At 36.9% G+C, this 26209-nt stretch overlaps 1 protein-coding gene across 1 annotated transcript; it reads right to left on the bottom strand.

Annotated features, from left to right (window-relative positions):
* Positions 1–11952: 11952 nt before the first annotated feature.
* LOC103517368 lies at positions 11953–14483 on the bottom strand. Its single transcript, XM_008482395.3, has 2 exons — positions 14215–14483; positions 11953–12664 (listed from the first exon to the last, which is right to left on the bottom strand). The coding sequence occupies exons 1-2, from the start codon at positions 14306–14308 to the stop codon at positions 12204–12206; spliced, it is 555 nt and encodes a 184-aa protein (XP_008480617.1). The 5' UTR covers positions 14309–14483; the 3' UTR covers positions 11953–12203.
* Positions 14484–26209: the final 11726 nt, after the last annotated feature.

Raw genomic sequence — 26209 nt, 5'->3', positions numbered from 1 at the left:
TGTTTGGACAGCTGCCCAATCGATGTTTTTTTTCGGGAGGCTATTACTGAGGGCAAGGTTGGATGCTATCTTTTGTGATCTGTATGATGTTACCTTCTCGCATGTCTGATGTGATGATGCTTTCTTTATTTTGTGTGTAATGTGTTAAGACGGTAGTTTGTGTTTTCGTATAACGTTATGTTCTAATTCTAGCGTAAAATATGCAATATGCTTCAAAATCTTCAAATTTATTTATTTATTTATCCGTGTCCAAATGAATTCAGCATGTGAACTTCCAGAATTCTGCAACTGCTACGGCTGCGGGGCTGCACGAATAGAGATCACTTTGAGTGCAGGTTTTGCCGATGTTGTTACATAGGAGTAGGTGGGCCTCGTCTTGTATTTCCCCACAGTCACACTTTTCGTTATTATGTATCTCCAAATAATCTCATAGTTACATAGTCAATTAAAGTAGATATGTACCTATGCTGTCACATTTTTCTGATCATTCCGTGACTGACTTGTTTTTGAAAGAAAATGGAGATTTGGAAAATTGTTATTTATATTTTACATTATTACCTCCGAATTTAAGTATCTACTTGTGAACTGCCAAAAACACCTTGAGATCTTTGCTGTATGACATAAAGCCCATCAAAGGCTTGGTCAGAATTTTCAGCCACCAAAAATAATTAGCTCATTTTTTCCTCCCGGGCTCTGCAAAATTATGGTATCACCAAACCAAATCCGAACCTTGACCCGAGTACACATCGTGTTAACTCGTCTGAACTCGTGTTGAATCGTATTCTTCCCAAGCTATGTACTCGCGTATGTTTATGTATCACAATATGACTCGCCCTGAAACCTGTGTTCGGTTGGCCGAGTGGTGAACACCGAGATCTTGTAGACCGAGGGTCTATAAAAGTTAGGGTAAAAGAACACTCAAATAAGCATCATTCAATAGGATAAGGAAAGTCGTGTGATGTTCACACCAGATTTTTTTCTTCCCGGGCTCTGCAAAATTATGATATCACCAAACCAAATCCGAACCTTGACCCATCGTGTTAACTCGTCTGAACTCGGGTTGAATCGTATTCTTGTACTCGCGTATGTTTATGTATCACAATATGACTCGCCCTGAAACCTGTGTTCGGTTGGCCGAGTGGTGAACACCGAGATCTTGTAGACCGAGGGTCTAGGGTTCGATTCCCGCCAAAGAGTTTGATGATGAGAAATCACATTCGTCATGCCAGACCGGAGTCTATGAATAAGTTCTTGATTTCAACATTTGTGATTACTGAAAACTCTTTTTAAACTTATTATTATTATTTTTTTTCGGGTCCATGATCCAATTTTTAGACTTTTTTGTGAGGTCCTTGATCCATTCAGGACGCCTTTTGCAAATTTTAAAATGATAAAAGAATTCCACGGAAACCAAAACCACCCTTGGTTATACTCGGGATTTTCAAATTCCATACAAGGATAATAAAATTTCTATACCACCACCAGTACCTAATGTAGATTTATATTTTAACTTTATTTCATTATTACCCAATAATACCGTGGCAATCTGGGCTGCGTGTTCAACGCCCAGGGAGAAATTTGGCTCGCCATTCATCACTTTGAGAAGGCGGTGTCTTTGGATCCGAATTTTCTGGACGCCTACATCAACTTGGGCAATGTGCTGAAGGAGGCGCGGATTTTCGATCGGTGAGTAACTTTTGTTTGTTTCGATCGGTGTCGCATATCATTTTATTATTTAAAAGAAACATATCTAATACTAATAGCTGACTGTTCAAGAGAATAAATTTGATCCTAAGAATCGGTAAAATCGGTATAATTATTCTATTGCATTACATACGTATCAAATAGAGATCTATTTGAAAGTGCATACAAGATCTGTTCTTTATGCCACCTCGCTTTTACCTAGGTTTTTTCGCTGGATTAAAAAGAATGCATGCTCGCAGGAACCTCTTGTAATATGATGGATTCAAATTCTTCTCTTGTCAGTTGAATGTTTTATTTATTTATTTGATTACACGCTAAGCATCACGGCCGTTAAATTTTCGATGGTCAGTTTTTAGTGCCAACACACTTTTTTTTATGTTAGTAGCTATTTTATGTTAAATTTGCTTACGTTAAAAGTCTATCTAACTTGTTCTCTTACATGAATGTTTTATTTATTTATTTGATTACACGCTAAGCATCACGGCCGTTAAATTTTCGATGGTCAGTTTTTAGTGCCAACACACTTTTTTATGTTAGTAGCTATTTTATGGTAAATTTGCTTACATTAAAAGTCTATCTAACTTGTTCTCTTACATCAGAAACAGATTGTGGTGAGTCGAAGGTAGTCCTCAAATGAGGCTCAAATAAATATTTATACCTTTTTACTTTCCTTATCTTATAGCAAGGAAATTAATGTATTTGTCCTAAAATTAAACCGGAATAATGTCTTAAATTAGCCGACGCGACGGGGCGCGAGTTTAAGTACTCCGCTTTCCGCTTTGTTTATGAACCCATTCCCATCGAATCGGCATGACACATTTACATTTTGTCGTCTCAATCCTCTTTCATCATTATTTGACACATTTCCTATCCAAACTTCCGACAGGTAAATAGAAGGATATGATTATGTCACAGTTGAGGAAAAATCTGTGATATATGAGATCTCATGCTGTCAAATAACGATGATACATCAACATTCAATTCAATAGCAAATGGACAAAATGTGATATAGTAGATATGACTTCATAATATACCTATATTTGCTTAGAGTAAATATTGCAACAATATAGCCATCGCATCGCTTCTGAACTCCTTCCCCTCTCCCCAAACAGTCGTCTCATCCAAAAGATTCCTTTTTCTTGAGATTTCTTGTCCTTTCGAGAAAATCTTTTCTAAAATGATGAATAGATTGAGACGCTCTACAATTTTCTGTCCGGGATGAAAAATGATGTCCGAATGTATTGAATTAGGATGTGGAGTAGGAACATACAGAAAGCTCTAAATAGGAAAACTTGAAATGGAACAATCCTAGTTTTTTTTTTAAGAGATTTGATAGAAAGAACTGTAACTGCTAAGCTCTTATCGTCCCGACAGCGAAGAGTAAAGGACGATCGGATAGAAGGAAAGCCAGTCGTTCTGAGAACGAACCTTATCTGTTTAGGATAAAAGCAGACGCGCTAACCTCCAGGCGAACTAGGCTAGCACCTAGTTGCTTATTTTTAAAAGAAGAAAAAAAAAAATAATAATAAAAAAGCCCTACCTTTACGAAATAGGAAAATTTCATATGAAGAGGTCGGTATCATACTTTACAAATTATTTGCTTTGGATGTTTGGACAGCTGCCCAATCAATGTTTTTTTCGGGAGGCTATTACTGAGGGCAAGGTTGGATGCTATCTTTTGTGATCTGTATGATGTTACCTTCTCGTATGTCTGATGTGATGATGCTTTCTTTATTTTGTGTGTAATATGTTAAGACGGTAGTTTGTGTTTTCGTATAATGTTATGTTCTAATTCTAGAGTAAAATATGCAATATGCTTCAACATCTCCAAATTTATTTATTTATCCGTGTCCAAATGAATTCAGCATGTAAACCTCCAGAATTCTGCAACTGCTATGGCTGTGGGGCTGCACGAATAGAGATCACTTTGAGTGCAAGTTGTGCCGATATTGTTACATACGAGTAGGTGGGCCTCGTCTTTTTTTTTTAAGAGGTTTGACAGAGGGAACTGTAACTGCTATGGTCTTATCGTCCCGAAAATCGAATATGGTCTTATCGTCCCGAAAATCGAATCACTTTTTTCGTTATTATTTCCAAATAATCTCATAGTTACATAGTCAATTAAAGTAGATATGTACCTATGCTGTCACATTTTCCTGATCATTCCGTGACTGACTTGTTTTTGAAAGAAAAAAATCTGGTGTGAACATCACACGACTTTCCTTATCCTATTAAATGATGCTTGTTTTTATGTTCTATATTAACTTTTACAATATCTCTAACCGTTTAGTCGGTATAGCTGAAAACCGCCAAAAAACGGTCAAAAACCGCCAAAAAGCGGTCAAAATACCGCCAACCGCAGCACCTATCTCAACCAAACGTTTTGAGTTGCATCCTTGTCACATTTGTAAACTACATACCAAATTTCAAGTCTCTAGCTCATACCGTTCCCGATATATTGTTAAATTACACCGAAAACCGCCAAAAAGCGGTAAAATGCCGCCAACCGTTGCACCGATCTTAACCAAAAGTTTCGTGTCGCATCCTTGTCACATTTGACATCTACATACCAAATTTCAAGTCTCTAGCTCTTACCGTTCTCGAGATATTTTGTTTACAGACAGACACACACACGGACCAATGGCTGAAACTTCGGATTTAGGCTCTAGGGACCTCAAAACGTGTTGTGGCACTAAAACCTGACCATCGAAATTTGGACCCGATTACATTACTTTCCTTCCTATAGGATAAGGAAAGTAAAAAAGTCCTTTTTTGCCCTATACAACTAATGGTAGAAAAGGAACGATCTAAAGTTCCGGTTGGGGCCTAGAGAATTTTTCTAATTTTTACCAGTAGTAAATCATTGTTCTGTGTTCTTTTCTAAAGCACCTGGTTCAAAACTGGTGTAAAAATATCGAGGAGAAAGAAGTTACGTTAAACTAGCTAACATTTATCTCCAGAAACATGCATTTTCAGCAAAAAACTGATCCTTGTTTTTGATTTTTCTTTTTTTACTCGCAGATTATGTAGGTATGTGGTCTTGTGGAATAAGTTTTAAACTTTACAGCAAATAACATTAATAATGACTTTCTCGAAAAGAAATTAAACACTGAACAGCAGTTTGAGAAAAACCAAAAATACGAGCGTTCGGCTAATTGTACCTACTTATAGGGTACTTCTTCACGGGTAGGAGGTATACGACGCGACGCGACATACCTTAGTTGTGCCCAATGGGTCAGTATTATTATTATTATGAATATATCCACTTTATTTATTAGGATGTTCATTACAATAAAGGTAAATAATGCAAAGTATGGGCAATATTTAGCAACATACTTAATTAACATGTAGGTACCTATGTAATTCTTCATTCTTTCTCTGCAAGTACCTACTCTTCTTCATTCTTTCTCTGCAAGATGACTGATTTTTAGCACTTTCATTATTATTATTATTACTATCATTATTATTATTATTATTATTATTATTATTATTATTATTATTATTATTATTATTATTATTATTATTATTATTATTATTATTATTATTATTATTATTATTATTATTATTATTATTATTATTATTATTATTATTATTATTATTATTATTATTATTATTATTATTATTATTATTATTATTATTATTATTATTATTATTATTATTATTATTATTATTATTATTATTATTATTATTATTATTATTATTATTATTATTATTATTATTATTATTATTATTATTATTATTATTATTATTATTATTATTATTATTATTATAATTATTATTATTATTATTATTATTATTATAATTAGATAACTAATTTCCAAATTAAGGTTATCGAGGTTATAACTAGCAAACTTGACGTTTAGCCGGAATTTGAACCTATGTAGGTACCTACTTCTCAAAACATAATATAACACGACATCAGTGCATGGTGCATGGGCAGGAGTCCTCGCATATCTACATGCTTTGTATCGCCTCTACGAAAAAAAAAAAAAAAAAAAAAAAAAAAAAAAAAAAAAAAAAAAAAAAAAAAAAAAAATCAGAGGTACTTTTATGTACCTTCTTACTTATAAGTTATAAATGAAAGTTAATGCTACAAGAACAAAAGATTCCAAAGCTAACAGGAAAAAAATATTTGAATAAATGATGAAGTCAGAAAGAAAAGAAAAAAGGTAGTACCTAAGTACATAAAATAAAAATCTCAAGAAAGGTTGGTATCTCATCTGAAAATGTAAATAGCCTTTCTTTAACAATAAAATCCCAAAATAAATGAAAGTTAATGCTACAAGAACAAAAGATTCTAAAGCTAACAGGAAAAAAATATTTGAATAAATGATGAAGTCAGAAAGAAAAGAAAAAGGTAGTAAGTACCTAAGTACATAAAATAAAAATAAAAATCTCAAGAAAAGTAGGTATCTCATCTGAGTCCTTTCCCTAACAAATAAAATCACAAAGAACAGTAAAATCTCACTCCCTAATGGTACGAAAATAAAAGGTACAATAAAAACAAAAGTCAAAATGTCCCTAAAAAGAAGATGGTGGCGGTGGCGAGGGGATTTCACATGATGTGTAAATAGCTCTTCCGAAATTCTCGAAAGCTTTCGGGAGTTTCGGGTAAAAGTTGAGCTTTTCTCGATGTGTTTTGATGCTGTACCAAATTCTCAGCGCCGTTTCTATGGTAACGACGGCCGTTCCTCGCTCCCAAGTCCGTCTGTGACTCCCTCCCAATTCTCTCCCCGATGTGGAAAACGAACGCCACTGCAATGTTTTTTTCCTCTCTAGTAGATTGTAGGTGTTCTTAGAATGTTGTCAACGGCCGTTCCTCGCTCCCAAGTCCGTCTGTGACTCCCTCCCAATTCTCTCCCCGATGTGGAAAACGAACGCCACTGCAATGTTTTTTCCTCTCTAGTAGATTGTAGGTGTTCTTAGAATGTTGTCGTTTTTGGAGGAACGAAAATGTTTTTCTGCCGCGCGCGAAATTTTCGTTGAGTAATTTTTAAATAGTTTGTTCTTTCTTGTTTTCTCTTGGAGGGTTTCAGCAGTCATTTCTTGTTTTGTTATTTACTCATCACGTTAAAATGTGTGGAATTTAACTTGAGTATTATTATTACATATTATTACAAAATGTTTTTCTGCCGCGCGCGAAATTTTCGTTGAGTAATTTTTAAATAGTTTGTTCTTTCTTGTTTTGTTATTTACTCATCACGTTGAAATGTGTGGAATTTAACTTGAGTATTATTATTATTACATATTATTATTTATATTATTACTATTTCTTTTCGCATCGCGTTGTGCTCCTTTTGGTGTTCCCAAAACCTCGGTGAAAAATATGTGGTAATTTAATTAATAAGATAAAATAACCCAAGTGTTGGTGTAACTTTTTCTCGGCCCCCTGAAGTTTTTGCCCCATTTGATAAATTGTTCAGACTAGGGTAATTTTTCTGATAAATTTTATTATTACTATTTCTTTTCGCATCGCGTTGTGCTCCTTTTGGTGTTCCCAAAACCTCGGTGAAAAATATGTGGTAATTTAATTAATTAGATAAAATAACCTAAGTGTTGGTGTAACTTTTTCTCGGGCCCCTGAAGTTTTTTCCCCCATTTGATAAATTGTTCACACTAGGGTAATTTTTCTGATAAATCTAAAAATTTTGCAGTTGGATGGACAGATAAATAGTTGTGTGCTTATAGGAAATAAAAAACAGGAGTAAAATACATTTGCCTTTAATATCTAGCAATCAAATAACGAGAGACAAAGTAGGTTTTCGTCTGTGTGGAAAGCTGGGAAGTAGTGGAAAGGTCTCCTTTGAGAATTTCCTCAATATTTAGGATACAGTACCCCCTATTAACATACAGAAAAAGGTCTTTATGAGTTTTAGGTGTGGGTTAACAGCCCTTAAAGACGCGTTAAACTTCTGCGAATCTACCCCCTATTTAGGTACACATTTTCTGTCCCTCCCGACCCTAAAACATCCCTACCTTCTCCAATTTAAGCACACATTAATTAGGTTCGTATTACAAGGGATGATATTTCAACTTGGTGTTCTCTAATTGAAAGACCCCCTCCCCCGGGCTAGTCTCTCTTCTCTCAAATTCATCATTTTCCATATATGGTTTAAATTTTCAATAGGTATACTATAGGTATTTTTTATGTTGATTGCTAATTCACTCTTCCCTTCCGTTCTCTGCGTCAGCCGCGATAAAACGTTGAATTCACCTGTTCTTATTGGATCACTAGAGTTCAACAACGTTGCGTGTGGTTGCTATCTGGATGGGTAGCTTGTCACTGAGTGGATGGTAAAACCCTCGGCACTTGAAACCTTAACAGTTATAAGTACAGTGACGTGGGAAAAAACGCCCTTGAAGGTTGGCGCAAAGCTTTTGAAATGGCGTGTATATTCATCATTCAGTAGCATCATCGATGTCGATGGTAGCCAAACTTGATAAAGCCAGGTTAGTTGTTGTGCGAAAGAGCTGTCGGTCTTGAGCCAGCGTTTTGCAGTCGGTGAATGTCATGCCGAGCCATTCGCTGATGTTATGGAACCACATTCTCCTCGGCTATAATAAAATTATACCACCACCAGTACCTAATGTAGATTTATATTTTAACTTTATTTCATTATTACCCAATAATACCGTGGTTAATTAGTTAATTACGTAATTTTATTGTACTTTTACAGACTTTGAACTTTAAATCCAACATTTTATTCTCTGTTGTTCCAAGTTCTATTTCGGGAAATTTCCTTTTGTCTAGCTCGCTCGTGGGAGCTACACCACATTTTTCCCTATTGTTTTTCAACAGAAAAATTCTTCGTCAGATGGTATTGTTTTTCTATTATTGTTTCTATAACGCCAGTAATGAACTTTCCAAGCGAATGTTGTTCCAAGTTCTATTTCGGGAAATTTCCTTTTGTCTAGCTCGCTCGTGGGAGCTACACCACATTTTTCCCTATTGTTTTTCAACGGGAAAATTCTTCGTCAGATGGTATTGTTTTTCTATTATTGTTTCTATAACGCCAGTAATGAACTTTCCAAGCGGTATCTGAAAGTTTCAAATTTCAAAACGCGTTCGGATTTTCAGAAAAGCTTTCGCCCATGTTAACAAAGTTTGCAACTTCATATTTTAATACGGCATATTCTTTGTTTTCTAGTGGAAGGAGTGATAATAAAGTTTCCATTTTCATACAATAATATTGTATTCTGTTCTCGCGAAAGAACATTTTTGGAGAGGTTAATTCGGAAGGTCGTTGGGTACAGCAGAGTTTTAGCGTTTCAGTTTCAAAAAAGTTTTGAACTTTCCAATTACTTTGAACTTTTGAAAAGTGAAAACAAAGGAGCCTGAGTTTTTCTTCTTTTGCGAGATCTTAGGATTCTTGGGAGTGTCAAGATTTGTTACGTGGTTAATTACGTAATTTTATTGTACTTTTACAGACTTTGAACTTTAAATCCAACATTTTATTCTCTGTTGTTCCAAGTTCTATTTCGGGAAATTTCCTTTTGTCTAGCTCGCTCGTGGGAGCTACACCACATTTTTCCCTATTGTTTTTCATCAGAAAATTTTTTTGTCAGATGGTATTGTTTTTCTATTATTGTTTCTATAACGCCAGTAATGATCTTTCCAAGCGAAATCTGAAAGTTTCAAATTTCAAAACACGTTCGGATTTTCAGAAAAGCTTTCGCCCATGTTAACAAAGTTTACAACTTCATATTTTAATACGGCAAATTCTTTGTTTTCTAGTGGAAGGAGTGATAATAAAATTTTCATTTTCATACAATACTTGTATTCTGTTCTCGCGAAAGAACATTTTTGGAGAGGTTAATTCGGAAGGTCGTTGGGTATAGCAGAGTTTTAGCGTTTCAGTTTCAAAAAAGTTTTGAACTTTCCAATTACTTTGAAAAGTGAAAACAAAGGAGCCTGAGTTTTTCTTCTTTTGTGAGATCTTAAGAGTGTCAAGATTTGTTTGGTCTTTATCTTCCGAAATTTTCCATCATATCGCGATTCCCCTCCGTGCTCTCCGCGACTGCCGAAATTGAATTTTCCATCATATCGCGATTCCCTCCGCGACTGATTTCCCGTCCCGTGCCATGCATTTGTGTTCACCATGGACTACCAGTGCGTCATTGTGTACACCGTTATCACGATTTTACCGCCCCCACCGTCCCACAAAAAGCGACCGTCCGGCACTGGTAGGAGCTGTTTCGACTCCTTCGTTACTGATGAAGACGACGAAGACATCGGGTGTTTCTCGTGGATTAAACGGTGGATTAAAAGGTAAGGTGGAGGGGGAATGGAGAAATGGAGGGGGAAGATGGAGGAGAAATTCGAAAGCAGAGTTGAGAGAAGGTGGAGAGATATTGGATGTGGAAGAGTATTCAGAAGCAAAGTTGGAGAGAGGAGGGATAGACAAGAAGAGAGAGAGAGATAGGGGGGGGTATAGAAGAGAAAGAGGGGGAGAGAGAGGGATAGAAGAGGGAGAGAAAGAGAGAGAGGGAGAGCGAGCAGAGAGGACTGGAAGAGGGGGGGGAGGAGGAGGAGGAGGAGAGAAAGATAATGATAATGAGGAGTGAGTGTGTCACCAAGAGAGAAGAGAAGAAATCAATGACGAAAAGATTAGATTGGGTGCTGGAAAGCAAGTACATATATCGGTTGTTCTTCTAGGATTAAGGAGTTTACTCTTCCTCACTCTCACTCTCCCCCTCACCCTCCTCCTCCTCCTTCTCATCCTCCCTCCTTGATGAGATGCATAAAAGAGAGAGAGTAGTGAAAAGTATAGAAGGTAGAAGGGGATTGGGGATTAACAACCAAAGAGGGAGAGAAAGAGAGAGTAAAAAAAAGTAAGAAAGAGAAAGGAACGTTATGTGTGAGAGAGAAGAGGGGAGGAGATAGGAACGAGATAAAAAGAGTTATGGACTGAAAGGATTAAATATTGAACAAGAGAGAAAAAGGGGATTCGCCACTTTGGAAGATTGAGAGGGATGAAAAAATTGAAATAGATTACAGGAGAGAATTGAAATCTCATTGAAAACGACCAGCTGTAGACGGGTACATTTATCAAAATGAAAAAGGGATTTGAATTTGAAACAGAAAATGATAGCGGCTTTTCTCTCCTAATTCGTTGTAAGATTGAAAAATCAGCTTTTGAACACAAAACGGATTCAAGCACGTCTGTTTTTAGGGGAGAACAAGAAGAGGGAGGAGGAGGAAGAGGAGAAGATGAAAAATAAACTTTCCAAACTATGGTTTTTAGAAGAAAAATGATCGATATTTGCAATATTTGTTGATTGTTTTTTCATAGAAAAGACAGACTTGATAAGGGAAAGATACGAAAGAGCTGCTGAAGTATGAGAGAGTCAAGCAAGTGAAACTAATGTTAGCTGGAAATTTTCATCACAGAGAGATTTAATTAAAATGAAGAGGTGAAAAGGGAAGGAAGAGAAGAAAATGGGAGGATCTAAAGGAGACAAAGATGAAGGAGAAATAATGAGAGAAGATATTACATCACCTGTGTAATGAATGTCATTCGTTAAAATGAACATTGTGTCGTAACAATATGCTTTAATACAGTCTGACGTAAGAGAACTAATGCATCAAGAAAGTTTCACTTTGCCTTCAGAAACAATGGTGTCTTAAATTTTAATAATAATTTGTGGTTAAGCTGAAGAGCCTTTTCACAAGTTGTGTGGAATTGGGTATCACATCAGTGTCTCTTTGCATTTTTTATTTTTTTTTTTCATTTTTTTTTATCTTTCTCAATCTTTCTCTGATAAGTCCATCAGTGCTGCAGTGGTCGTCACCCTTTCAACGCCACAATGAGTCGAAAAACTTCGACTCTGCCGGGCATTGAACCCACGGCACCCCCGCCCCGTGCCCAGTGCGATACCCGGCCCCGATGAAAGTTAAAAACAATGGTTTCAATTTCGAATAATAAATTTCCTTTTTCCTTAGTCTTGTTTTTAAATTTAGTTCTTGTTGATGTTTTGAATATTAAACACGTCAAGAGTTCATTGTTTTCTCTTACTCCCACTCTTTCTTCCCTTCTTTTTCCATTCCTATCTCCTCCCTTCCATTTCTTTTCGTCCTTTATTTTCATTCTCTCCTTATCCTTCTAGCTTATCTGTCTCTGGAAAATCCCTTGTTATCTTGACAGTATCCATGTGTTTTTGCAGAGAAGAGGAAAAGTTTTTAATGAATTCTAAACAGTTGTTTATGTTCGCATAAACATCATGTTTCCATTATTTACATACATATATGGTTGCTTTTTAAACACTTCTCTTATACCTAGTGCTTGTACTGGTTCATTTCAGTAGTTCCCTTCCAATTAAGTCAGTCAGCAGAATAACAGTTGATCTAATATTAGAGTGAGTTTTCTAAAGAAAGTAATTGAAGATATAATTTGTGTAGAAAAGCAGTGTTTTAACTTGGGAAGATTACAACATCATAACTGGTAATATCTTTAACATCTGTGTTTGGCAATATTTAGACTAATCAATCGAGAGTCGCTTCACCACAGGGAAAGCAGAATGGACAAGCTGCGCGGAACATAGTAGAAGATAACGTTGAGTATGAATGACGTCATGTACAGACACGTGGGCACGAATATCTTCACCATCAAAACCGTCAGCACCAGGAGCTCCAGCGAGAACAGTCCAAGGTCAGTCAGCACACTGGCTTGCTTGAAGTCGAGTCTGCACATGCGTGCGCTGTTGAGAAGAATAAACTTGGAGATGTGAAAGATTGCGCGCGCAGTTATGATGAACAGAGTGACTGCGTTGAAGAGGATGCTGATCATGCGATTGGAAATGAAAAAGATGCGCATGAGCAGATGCGAGAAGTCGTAGATCTCGCGTACGATATCGTAGTCAATGTAAACGGTTTGCAGTTGAGTCTGGAAGTGTTGGAACGAGGAGTGTATCGTGTGAACGAGGCTTGAGTTGCTTCGGCGGCATGCCACGGGGGAGATGTCTGCAAAGAAGAGAGGACCAGGATGGGAATTTTTGTTTAGTATTGGGTTCTGTTTTAGACTTTTAGATTAAAGGAATTTTCACTGTTTTAAGCATAAATGCTTGTCATAAATTTCGGTACCCCCTTAATATGGCTGAACGAGGCTTGAGTTGCTTCGGCGGCATGCCACGGGGGAGATGTCTGCAAAGAAGAGAGGACCAGGATGGGAATTTTTGTTTAGTAATGGTTCTGTTTTAGATTAAAGGAATTTTCACTGTTTTAAGCATAAATGCTTGTTATAAATGTCGATACCCCCTTAATATGCTACGCTAAATTTTGTGACTTAACTTGGACTCGAACCTGCTTCGGCGGCATGCCACGGGGGAGATGTCTGCAAAGAAGAGAGGACCAGGATGGGAATTTTTGTTTAGTATTGGGTTCTGTTTTAGATTAAAGGAATTTTCACTGTTTTAAGCATAAATGCTTGTCATAAATTTCGGTACCCCCTGAATATGCTACGCTAAATTTTGTGACTTGACTTGGACTCGAACCACCAACCTCCAGATTCAAAATCCTCCGCCTAAGCACTGCACCACTGAGGTTGGTGTTCTGTTTTAGATTGTTACCGAGACAGCATCTCAGACGGGCCAACCGAACGATTAGATTACAAGAGAAAGCTTGAACATAAATACTTGAGCTGACATTTTGGCATTTTCAGTCATGTTGTCGTGATTAGAAAATGAAACTGACGTTAAAGGTCAGCTAGCTGTATGTGAAATGTATCAGGGTCAACTTTGTCCGCCTTATCCTGACACTATCAGTATCATAACAAAAGGAAATGAAAAATAAGGAGACTTCTCAACAAGAATAAATTCTCGAGTGCAATATGTTGAATGCTTGAACATAAATACTTGAGCTGACATTTTGGCATTTTCAGTCATGTTGTCGTGATTAGAAAATGAAACTGACGTTAAAGGTCAGCTGTATGTGAAATGTATCAGGGTCAACTTTGTCCGCCTTATCCTGACACTATCAGTACCATAACAAAAGGAAATGAAAAATAAGGAGACTTCTCAACAAGAATAAATTCTCGAGTGCAATATGTTGAAGTGTTTCCCTGGCTTCTGTGTATTGTGAACCTCGAGGGTGCTTGGGGGAAAAACCGAAGCAAAAATATTAATCAAACCCAAATTTCTTATTTATTGCTTGTCAGCACGCAATTTTCCTTCTGTGCCCTTGAAATGTCAATGTTCTCGAAAAACAAAAGTACGAGAGTAATGGGAAGTAATTCAAGTAATGATACTCTCTGGAGACAAACAAGTAAACAACAAACACACGAGTTCGTTAGACAAGCAGAAGAAGAAAATTTGATGTTTGATAATTTTTTTCAGTATATCCCCTGAGGCCCGGGTCTATGACTTGTTGATTTCTACGCAAGCGCAGATTCAAGTTGGCTAACGTTAGACAGTTAGGCCCTGAGGGTACTAATGGTAATGTCAACTGTTTGACATAAATGGTCTTTTACTCCTGTTGAATTAGGAAAGGTGCTATTTGGCTTTTGGGTAACTTACCAACATGGTCAGGACCATCTTTGAGAATTAAATTTCTTTCCAGTCGTTGATATTTCCTCACCAGGTCTTCTTGTCGGTTGGTTTGCGTCTCCATGAAAGTCTCTTGTGTCCAGTTGAGACCTATTTTTACTGTAGTATGATTTTGTATGGCTTCGTAAATTATGTCATTAGAACCAGTCGAATTGTTTTATCACCCCCCTTTTTTTTCATTATTACAAGAAGCCAGTAAAGGGTTTAATAATGCAGTAAATCAACGTAAATCACTATTTTTTTGCAAATACAAGCAATAAAAGTATTACGGGTCATAAAAAAAAAAAACGGAAACTTCTCATTTTTTTACGACTTCTAACAGTATTTTACTTGCTTGTTATTGTTTGTTTTTTCTCCTTGACGTTAACATTTGTGTTATTATTTATTAACAGGAGCTTGACAGAGTTTATGAAATTGATGGCAGTTCATAAAACAATACAGCAGTCAAGAAGACGAGACTGGGCGACTTTAGAGGGATTTTTCCTCGATCGGAAAGTAATAACCATAACTCGTATGTCAACATTTTGATTAATTGATGTCGAACACAAACAATATATTGCTCATCTCGGGATTTTTTTATGGTGTGGGGGCGTTACCCGGCTTGACCTCAATCAATAAGGGTATTTTTGCAATGTCATGTCTACAACAACAAGGGATGTGGAGAGGGTCGTCTGGTAGTCCGTTTTTTGACGGTTTTCTATGTTTCCAACTCATGTTGAAATCCTTGTTATATCCAGTTGTTTGGTCATGAAGTCCGTTTTGGCTGAATAAAGATATTCAATTACTTTCTGTACTTTTCTTGCGCCAGAATATGTTGGTGGACACGCGGTTCTAGACACAAGTCCTTAGCCTTTTCGCTTGGGTTCTTCCACTTCTTCTCCATGATTTTCTTTTTCTCTCCATTCAAGGTTCTTGTAATATTTTCATCCGGAGGTATTTATTAACTCTTCTGTATGCGGAGAAGTTAATGGACGCCGTGCTGGGGAAAGAAGTTGTCAGCGTTTGAGAATACAAAGTAGGTAATGAACGTGAGAAGGAAAAAAAAGATAAGACAGGTAGAGAGAGAAGTGACAAACAGATAAGAAAAGCAAAACGGGAGCTAGCAGCTACCATAACGAAGAAAATTGCCTTTGCGCCTGCAATCTCGAATGGGAATGTAATACATGGCGGTTTGTTTACATTTTTTTAGGATACGCTTTTATAACACATGAGGTATAGGGTACCCTCCCTCCACTACTTGAGCTCCTTGGGCATGACACATTTACATTTTGTCGTCTCAGTCCTCTTTCATTATTTGACACATTTCCTATCCAAACTTCCGACAGGTAAATAGAAGGATATGTCACAGTTGAGGAAAAATCTGTGATATATGAGATCTCATAAACTCCTTCCTCATGATGCCATTTATTTCATTCCTTAATTCCCAGCCGTTTCTGAGATATAAGCGTGGTTCGCAAATCACGAACCACCCTGTATATGACACATTTCCTATCCAAACTTCCGACAGGTAAATAGAAGGATATGTCACAGTTGAGGAAAAATCTGTGATATATGAGATCTCAACTCCTTCCCCTCTCCCCAAACAGTCGTCTCATCCAAAAGATTCCTTTTTCTTGAGATTTCTTGTCCTTTCGAGAAAATCTTTTCCAAAATGATGAATAGATTGAGACGCTCTACAATTTTCTGTCCGGGATGAAAAATGATGTCCGATTTGTAGCACTGAAAAGGATCTTCTTCCTCTCAGTCTAAACAGATGAAGAATTAAAGATGGCAAATAAACTATCACTATGTTACCAATACTCGTAAAAGCACTATGACAGCAAATATACTAGCAATAGAGTCCAAAATGATGAATAGATTGAGACGCTCTACAATTTTCTGTCCGGGATGAAAAATGATGTCCGATTGTATTGAATTAGGATGTGGAGGAGGAACATACAGAAAGCTCTTCTAAATAGGAAAACTTGAAATGGAACAATCCTATTTTTTTTTTTTTTTACTTTTTTTTGAGATTTGATAGAAAGAACTGTAACTGCTAAGCTCTTATCGTCACGACAGCGAAGAGTAAAGGACGATCGGATAGAAGGAAGCCAGTCGTTCTGAGAACGAACCAAAAAAAAGCTGACCCAAAACTGCACTAAGAGATTATGAAGGGAAGATAATAAATAATCCAACAAGGACAAATGTTCCCGAGTGCTGCCAAAACTAAAACTAGGAGAAAAAAAACATCACATCTAATTGTGAGTTTCATTCCAGAGAGAGAACATAAACCAAGTTATTAACAGAGGATAGTGTATTTTTTATTATTAGCTACTTATTATTTTTTGTATTATTATTACTATTTTATATTTTTCTTTTTGCTTCTGCTTTTCCTTTGGTCCTTCCTTTTCTTCCTTCTTCTTTCGTTCTCCTTATAGTCCTTAGTCCTTATTTCTTTCTCCCTTTTCGTTCTACGCTCTAATGGACGTCTCAATAACGAGTGAAAGGCTTCATAAGTGACAATCCTCTCCAATTTTCAGCATCAAAAACCAACTCCGTTCATCCTAGTCATATCTAGTCAGTAGTTCGCAACGAATTTCGAAGTCCTGTATACGTTACCGTTCCCGAGTCTGTGATAAACATTTCGTTCATATTTTTTCGCTCTAATAAGTTTTAGTAATTTTAAGTTCGCCACTTAATTCTAATTTGTAATGGACAGTAACGCGACCAGTCCAGTCCCCCACTGTAACGTGCCAAAAAGAGGGCCCAACCACCGGTCTTTATCTCAGACCAACTAGAAATGAAAGAAAAATGACCGAAGCATGACCGAAGCATGAACGTTGCTTGAACGATAGTGTGAATACTCAATCTTGTGATCGGACCGTTACCGGACCGTGACTGGACCTTGACTGGCACTATAGTGTGAATCAGGCTTTAGGTGTAGGGGCAACAGCCCTTAAAGACGGGTTAAACTTCTGCGAATCTACCCTCTATTTAGGTGCACATTTTCTGTCCCTCCCGACCCTAAGATATTCCTACCTTGTCCAATGCAAGCACACATTAATTAGGTTCGTATTACAAGGGATGATATTTCAACTTGGTGTTCTCTAATTGAAAGACCCCCTCCTCCGGGCTAGTCTCTCTTCTCTCAAATTCATCATTGTCCATATTTGCTGACAAGGTTTAAATTTTCAATAGGTACAGGTATTTTATATACGTATTTGATTATTAATTGACTCTTCCCTTCCGTTCTCTGCGTTAGCAGCGATAACACGTTGAATTCACCTGTTCTTAATGGATCACTGAAGTTCAACAACGTTGCGTGTGGTTGCTATCTGGATGGGTGACCATCTGTTGCATGCTGCTGGCTTTTCCCGGCTTTACTCAGGCTAGGTGAGAATAATGTGAGAAGGCGGATAGCTTGTCACTGAGTGGATGGTAAAACCCTCGGCACTTGAAACCTTAACAGTTATAAGTACAATGACGGGAAAAAAACGCCCTTGAAGGTTGGCGCAAAGCTTTTGAAATGGCGTGTATATTCATCATTCGGTAGCATCATCGATGTCGATGGTAGCCAAACTTGATAAAGCCAGGTTAGTTGTTGTGCGAAAGGGCTGTCGGTCTTGACATTGAGCGACAGTAATGCAGTTCTAAAATTAAGTTCCTCTCTTCTCGTGTTATTATTTAAGGGGCGTTTGTCAGATGGGTTATATGTAGGCTTGCCAAATATCCAAAATGTCGATTCGGGACGCGAATCCGCGAACATAATTGCCAAATATTTCGAATAATAAATTTCCTTTTTCCTTAGTCTTGTTTTTAAATTTAGTTCTTGTTGATGTTTTGAATATTAAACACGTCAAGAGTTTATTGTTTTCTCTTACTCCCACTCTTTCATCCTCTCCTTATCCTTCTAGCTTATCTGTCTCTGGAAAATCCCTTGTTATCTTGACAGTATCCATGTGTTTTTGCAGAGAAGAGGAAAAGTTTTTAATGAATTCTAAACAGTTGTTTATGTTCGCATAAACATCATGTTTCCATTATTTACATATGGTTGCTTTTTAAACACTTCTCTTATACCTAGTGCTTGTACAGGTTCATTTCAGTAGTTCCCTTCCAATTAAGTCAGTCAACAGAATAACAGTTGATCTAATATTAGATTGAGTTTTCTAAAGAAAGTAATTGAAGATATAATTTGTGTAGATAAGCAGTGTTTTAAGTTAGGAAGATACAACATAATAACTGGTGATATCTTTAACATCTGTGTTTGGCCATATTTATGTGAGGACCACTCAGTAGTTCCCTTCCAATTAAGTCAGTCAGCAGAATAACAGTTGATCTAATATTAGAGTGAGTTTTCTAAAGAAAGTAATTGAAGATGAAATTTGTGTAGAAAAGCAGTGTTTTAACTTAGGAAGATTACAACATCATAACTGATAATATCTTTAACATCTGTGTTTGGCAATATTTATGTGAGGACTAATCAATCGAGAGTCGCTTCACCACAGGGAAAGCAGAATGGACAAGCTGCGCGGAACATAGTAGAAGATAACGTTGAGTATAAATGACGTCATGTACAGACACGTGGGCACGAATATCTTCACCATCAAAACCGTCAACACCAGGAGCTCCAGCGAGAATTGAAGAATTAAAGATGGCAAATAAACTATCACTATGTTACCAATAAAAGCACTATGACAGCAAATATACTAGCAATAGAGATAAAAAAAAACAAGCCAAGTATTGACAAATTTCTTCTCTTTTCCAAATGAATGATAGTAAAATGTAATTTCCATTCCCTCCGGTTACAAAGTCATGTTCAGGGTGTGCAGTTCTACCTCTATAAAAGGAAAGAAAGTATACCTACAGAAATGAACTTCTGTAAGTACCTACTATTCGACCTAGTTCTACAAATTTTCATGAACATCGTAGTCTTCCCGAGCAAAACTTCCTTACTTAACTCCTGTGGAGTCTGTGGACTGATATTTATTGCTTGTCAGCACGCAATTTTCCTTCTGTGCCCTTGAAATGTCAATGTTCTCGAAAAACAAAAGTACGAGAGTAATGGGAAATAATTCAAGTAATGATACTCTCTGGAGACAAACAAGTAAACAACAAACTCACGAGTTCGTTAGACAAGCAGAAGAAGAAAACTTGATTTTTGATAAATTTGTTCAGTATATCCCCTGAGGCCCGGGTCTATGACTTGTTGATTTCTACGCAAGCGCAGATTCAGGTTGGCTAACGTTGGACAGTTAGGCCCTGAGGGTACTAAGGGTATGCCCTCCATGTTACACTCCATCAGATCCAGCATCAACTCCCCACTAGATCCTCTCAACACATGTCCAGCGTGTATATTAATAAAATTCAAAGGAATTTCGCTAAAAATAATAAAACATGAAAGAGTCCCTATACTCTCTAATATATCCTTCCTTTTTTAGCCCGTCCTTCCTTTATTATTATTTATCCCTATATATCCATCCTTTTTTTTACCAGTCCCTTCCTCACCAGAGTACTCAGAGAAAGGCAAAGACTCGTCAAAACTTGGAGCTTTTTATTTTTATTTGGTCTCTGGGGGAAATAGAAGATGGGAAGTAATTCAAGTAATGATACTCTCTGGAGACAAACAAGTAAACAACAAACACACGAGTTCGTTAGACAAGCAGAAGAAGAAAACTTGATGTTTGATAAATTTGTTCAGTATATCCCCTATGACTTGTTGATTCTATGACTTGTTGATTTCTACGCAAGCGCAGATTCAAGTTGGCTAACGTTGGACAGTTAGGCCCTGAGGGTACTAAGGGTGTGGGAAGTAATTCAAGTAATGATACTCTCTGGAGACAAACAAGTAAACAACAAACACACGAGTTCGTTAGACAAGCAGAAGAAGAAAATTTGATGTTTGATAATTTTTTTCAGTATATCCCCTGAGGCCCGGGTCTATGACTTGTTGATTTCTACGCAAGCGCAGATTCAAGTTGGCTAACGTTAGACAGTTAGGCCCTGAGGGTACTAATGGTAATGTCAACTGTTTGACATAAATGGTCAAATAGAAGGAAAATATAAATAGATGCTTGTGTCAGACACTGAGACGCCCGATGGCGGATATTTTTTGCTGTTTTTTCTCGGAAAATTGTTTTCAATTACATTTTCATCTTTTTTTATTCTCATTACTCGGATAAAAATTCTGTGCTATCTTTTTTTGTTTGTAACTTTGTAGCACTATAAATGGTGTTTTACTCCTGTTGAATTAGGAAAGGTGCTATTTGGCTTTTGGGTAACTTACCAACATGGTCAGGACCATCTTTGAGAATTAAATTTCTTTCCAGTCGTTGATATTTCCTCACCAGGTCTTCTTGTCGGTTGGTTTGCGTCTCCATGAAAGTCTCTTGTGTCCAGTTGAGACCTATTTTTACTGTAGTATGATTTTGTATGGCTTCGTAAATTATGTCATTAGAACCAGTCGAATTGTTTTATCGCCCCCTTTTTTTTCATTATTACAAGAAGCCAGTAAAGGGTTTAATAATGCAGTAAATCAACGTAAATCACTATTTTTTTGCAAATACAAGCAATAAAAGTATTACGGGTCATAAAAAAAAAAAACGGAAACTTCTCATTTTTTTACGACTTCTAACAGTATTTTACTTGCTTGTTATTGTTTGTTTTTTCTCCTTGACGTTAACATTTGTGTTATTATTTATTAACAGGAGCTTGACAGAGTTTATGAAATTGATGGCAGTTCATAAAACAATACAGCAGTCAAGAAGACGAGACTGGGCGACTTTAGAGGGATTTTTCCTCGATCGGAAAGTAATAACCATAACTCGTATGTCAACATTTTGATTAATTGATGTCGAACACAAACAATATATTGCTCATCTCGGGATTTTTTTATGGTGTGGGGGCGTTACCCGGCTTGACCTCAATCAATAAGGGTATTTTTGCAATGTCATGTCTACAACAACAAGGGATGTGGAGAGGGTCGTCTGGTAGTCCGTTTTTTGACGGTTTTCTATGTTTCCAACTCATGTTGAAATCCTTGTTATATCCAGTTGTTTGGTCATGAAGTCCGTTTTGGCTGAATAAAGATATTCAATTACTTTCTGTACTTTTCTTGCGCCAGAATATGTTGGTGGACACGCGGTTCTAGACACAAGTCCTTAGCCTTTTCGCTTGGGTTCTTCCACTTCTTCTCCATGATTTTCTTTTTCTCTCCATTCAAGGTTCTTGTAATATTTTCATCCGGAGGTATTTATTAACTCTTCTGTATGCGGAGAAGTTAATGGACGCCGTGCTGGGGAAAGAAGTTGTCAGTGTTTGAGAATACAAAGTAGGTAATGAACGTGAGAAGGAAAAAAAAAGATAAGACAGGTAGAGAGAGAAGTGACAAACAGATAAGAAAAGCAAAACGGGAGCTAGCAGCTACCATAACGAAGAAAATTGCCTTTGCGCCTGCAATCTCGAATGGAAATGTAATAGATTCTATTTTTAAAGTCGCAATGTTTTTATTTTTCAAAGTCACATGTGTATGTGTACTTAACTTCGTACGTGTTTCCTTATATTGAGCTTTTTTGTACACAATGATAAGTGTACAAAGAGGAATAAATGACATTACAAAACACGGAACTCCTTGGGACGAGAGTTTTAGCTATTGATTTTGTGTCATTCTTCCTTACGAATGTAATAGATTCTATTTTTAAAGTCGCAATGATTCTATTTTTCAAAGTCACATGTGTATGTGTACTTATCTTCGTACGTGTTTCCTTATATTGAGCTTTTTTGTACACAATGATAAGAGTACAAAGAGGAATAAATGACATTACAAAACACGAAACTCCTTGGGACGAGAGTTTTAGCTATTGATTTTGTGTCATTCTTCCTTACGGTGTTAATGCTAACTCAATTTGAAATCTGGAAGGAAGGTTCAAAAAGGTTTTCCACTTTTCCAGTTGTGTAGGATTTGTCAAATCCCCATGTAGGTTAGAATGATGAAATTTTCCATTGACTGGAAAATTACGGAAAATTTGCTTGAGGGAGTTTTGCCTTTTCCAATTGCCGCTCCTAAATGCAATAATGGAAAACGGGCGACAATTTTTTTTCTCCTACATACATCCTACGCTGTGACACCGCAAACAATCGAAATAGGAAATTGAAAAAATGACGTCATTTGCAGATTTACGGTGTATGTGGATACCTATTGTACCTTAGCGTACTATACTTATTCGCTACACGGTGTTATACCTTTTCATACTAGACTTTGTACACGTTGCGATTTAAGCCCGATATACAAGCGCTACAATTTGTCTGCAGACAACCTTGTCTTTCGCAAGATCCTTTTTGTGCACAGTAAATTCCAGGAAGTCTGCTCAACACATACGATCTGTCGCAAAACAAGATTATGAGACCAAGTTAGAAGATTAGTCTGAACATAAATCGTAGGGTGTGTACTGTGTACCAGGCTTACCCGTCCAAGCATTTTTGTAATATAAAGTTCAAATTCAATGTGAAGTTGTGAAGTATGTCTGTGTGACGTAGTGAATGCCTGTGTGACGGGTTCGTATATTATTCAAATACGCTCTAAGAGTATGTCTCTGTGACAGGTTCATATTTAATTTAAAATACGCTCTAATTACTCTAATAGATTTCGCTGTGACAGGTTCATATTTAAAATACGCTCTAATGGACGTCTCAACGAGTGAAAGGCTTCAGAAGTGACAATCCTCTCCAATTTTCAGCATCTAAAACCATCTCCGTTCATCCTAGTCATATCTAGTCAGTAGTTCGCAACGAATTTCAAAGTCCTGTATACGTTACCGTTCCCGAGTCTGTGATAAACATTTCGTTCATATTTTTTCGCTCTAATAAAAACAACTTCGTTCATATGTAATTTTAAGTTCGCCACTTAATTCTAATTTGTAATGGACAGTAACGCGTCCAGACCAGTCCCCCACTGTAACGTGCCAAAAAGAGGGCCCAACCACCGGTCTTTATATGTGTCCAGTTGAGACCTATTTTTACTGTAGTATGATTTTGTATGGCTTCGTAAATTATGTCATTAGAACCAGTCGAATTGTTTTATCACCCCCCTTTTTTTTCATTATTACAAGAAGCCAGTAAAGGGTTTAATAATGCAGTAAATCAACGTAAATCACTCTTTTTTGCAAATACAAGCAATAAAAGTATTACGAGTCATAAAAAAAGCGGAAACTTCTCATTTTTTTACGACTTCTAACAGTATTTTACTTGCTTTTTATTGTTTGTTTTTCCTCCTTGACGTTAACATTTGTGTTATTATTTATTAACAGGAGCTTGACAGAGTTTATGAAATTGATGTCAGTTCATAAAACAATACAGCAGTCAAGAAGACGAGACTGGGCGACTTTAGAGGGATTTTTCCTCGATCGGAAAGTAATAACCATAACTCGTATATCGACATTTTGATTAATTGATGTCGAACACAAACAATATATTGCTCATCTCGGGATTTTTTATGGTGTGGGGGCGTTACCCGGCTTGACCTCAATCAATAAGGGTATTTTTGCAATGTCATGTCTAGAACAACAAAGGATGTGGAGAGGGTCGTCTGGTAGCCCGTTTTTTGACGGTTTTCTATGTTTCCAACTCATGTTGAAATCCTTATTATATCCAGTGGTTTGGTCCTGAAGTCCGTTTTGGCTCAATAAAGATATTCAAGTACTTTCTGTACTTTTCTTGCGCCAGAATATGTTGGTGGACACGCGATTCTAGACCGGGCCACAAGTGTTAGCCTTTTCGCTTGGGTTCTTCCACTTCTTCTCCATGATTTTCTTTTTCTCTGCAATCGAGATTCTTGTAATATTTTCATCCCGAGGTATTTATTAACTCTTCTGTATGCGGAGAACTTAATGGACGCCGTGCTGGGGAAAGAAGTTGTCAGCGTTTGAGAATACAAAGTAGGTAATGAACGTGAGAAGGAAAAAAAAGATAAGACAGGTAGAGAGAGAAGTGACAAACAGATAAGAAAAGCAAAACGGGAGCTAGCAGCTACCATAACGAAGAAAATTGCCTTTGCGCCTGCAATCTCGAATGGGAATGTAATAGATTCTATTTTTAAAGTCGCAATGATTCTATTTTTCAAAGTCACATGTGTATGTGTACTTTACTTCGTACGTGTTTCCTTATATTGAGCTTTTTTGTACACAATGATAAGAGTACAAAGAGGAATAAATGACATTACAAAACACGAAACTCCTTGGGACGAGAGTTTTAGCTATTGATTTTGTGTCATTCTTCCTTACGGTGTTAATGCTAACTCAATTTGAAATCTGGAAGGAAGGTTCAAAAAGGTTTTCCACTTTTCCAGTTGTGTAGGTTTTGTCAAATCCCCATGTAGGTTAGAATGATGAAATTTTCCATTGCCTGGAAAATTACGGAAAATTTGCTTGAGGGAGGTTTGCCTTTTCCAATGGCCGCTCCTAAATGCAATAATGGAAAACAGGCGACATTTTTTTTCTCCCACATACATCCTACGCTGTGACACCGCAAACAATCGAAATAGGAAATTGAAATTGAAAAAAATGACGTCATTTGCAGATTTACGGTGTATGTGGATACCTATTGTACCTTAGCCAACTATACATATTCGCTACACGGTGTTATACCTTTCCATACTAGAATTTTATTGTTTTCATGAATGGGTTTTCTGTGCATGCAAGGAAAAATGGGAAATTTGATATGGTATTTATTTCCATGATACCATGATTTATTTTCAACACGGGAACGTATCAACTAAAGTTCGGCCATGCCTTTTCCACAAGTTTGGCCATGCCTCGGGATGAACCAGCGGGATTCCGGAGCGAAGCGACGGAATTCAGCTAGTATTACTATAACTACACGGTGTTATACCTTTCCATACTAGAATTTTATTGTTTTCATGAATGGGTTTTCTGTGCATGCAAGGAAAAATGGGAAATTTGATATGGTATTTATTTCCATGATACCATGATTTATTTTCAACGTATCAACTGTATCTGATTTGAGTGCTCTTGAAGACTCGAAGGAAGGTTTGCGAAGCTTTAAAAAACGAAGATTTTTGTTGCCAGGCATGGGAAAAAATCAGGACATCAAGATTGACGTTAGTCTTCAAGATGGACCTCCATATTATGAATCCTTGAAATTGAAACAATTTACTAACCTACACGCCACATCACCCACATAGGTATCTAATTATCTATGTAGTAGGCACATAAACAAAATACCCAACTATGTTGAGATTTGTGATACGTTCAATGTTCAAATAACTACGCCGAAGTGATGTCATAGGTAAATGAAGAAAAAGCGCGTCTGAAGTGTGATCTGAATTGAGAAAAGATTGGAATAAGCTGTGCATGCAAGGAAAAATGGGAAATTTGATATGGTATTTATTTCCATGATACCATGATTTATTTTCAACACGGGAACGTATCAACTGTATCTGATTTGAGTGCTCTTGAAGGAAGCTTTGCGAAGCTTTAAGAAACGAAGGTTGATTTTGTTGCCAGAAATGGGAAAACATCAGGACATCAAGATTGACGTTAGTCTTCAAGATGGACCTCCATATTATGAATCCTTGAAATTGAAACAATTTACTAACCTACACGCCACATCACCCACATATGTATCTAATTATCTATGTAGTAGGCACATAAACAAAATACCCAACTATGTTGAGAAGTCTTCAAGATGGACCTCCATATTATGAATCCTTGAAATTGAAACAATTTACTAACCTACACGCCACATCACCCACATAGGTATCTATGTAGTAGGCACATAAACAAAATACCCAACTATGTTGAGATTTGTGATATGTTCAATGTTCAAATAATTACGCCGAAGTGATGTCATAGGTAAATGAAGAAAAAGTGCGTCTGAAGTGTGATCTGAATTGAGAAAAAGATTGGAATAAGGTAGGGCACCAGATCTTGGTATATTTTTGATGTGTGAATACAAAGATCTTTATGGTTTATGG

The sequence above is a fragment of the Diaphorina citri genome, unplaced genomic scaffold (assembly GCF_000475195.1).
Source record: "Diaphorina citri unplaced genomic scaffold, Diaci psyllid genome assembly version 1.1 scaffold1823, whole genome shotgun sequence".
NCBI lineage: Eukaryota > Metazoa > Arthropoda > Insecta > Hemiptera > Psyllidae > Diaphorina > Diaphorina citri.
This window is presented reverse-complemented; position numbering and strand designations above follow the sequence as displayed.

Excerpts from the sequence above, each read along its gene's own strand:
- LOC103517368 (XM_008482395.3), bottom strand. The coding sequence starts at position 14,308 with ATGGAGACGCAAACCAACCGACAAGAAGACCTGGTGAGGAAATATCAA. Across the intron at positions 12,665-14,214 it reads AGATGGTCCTGACCATGTTG|ACATCTCCCCCGTGGCATGC; the intron begins GTAAGTTACCCA and ends TCTTCTTTGCAG.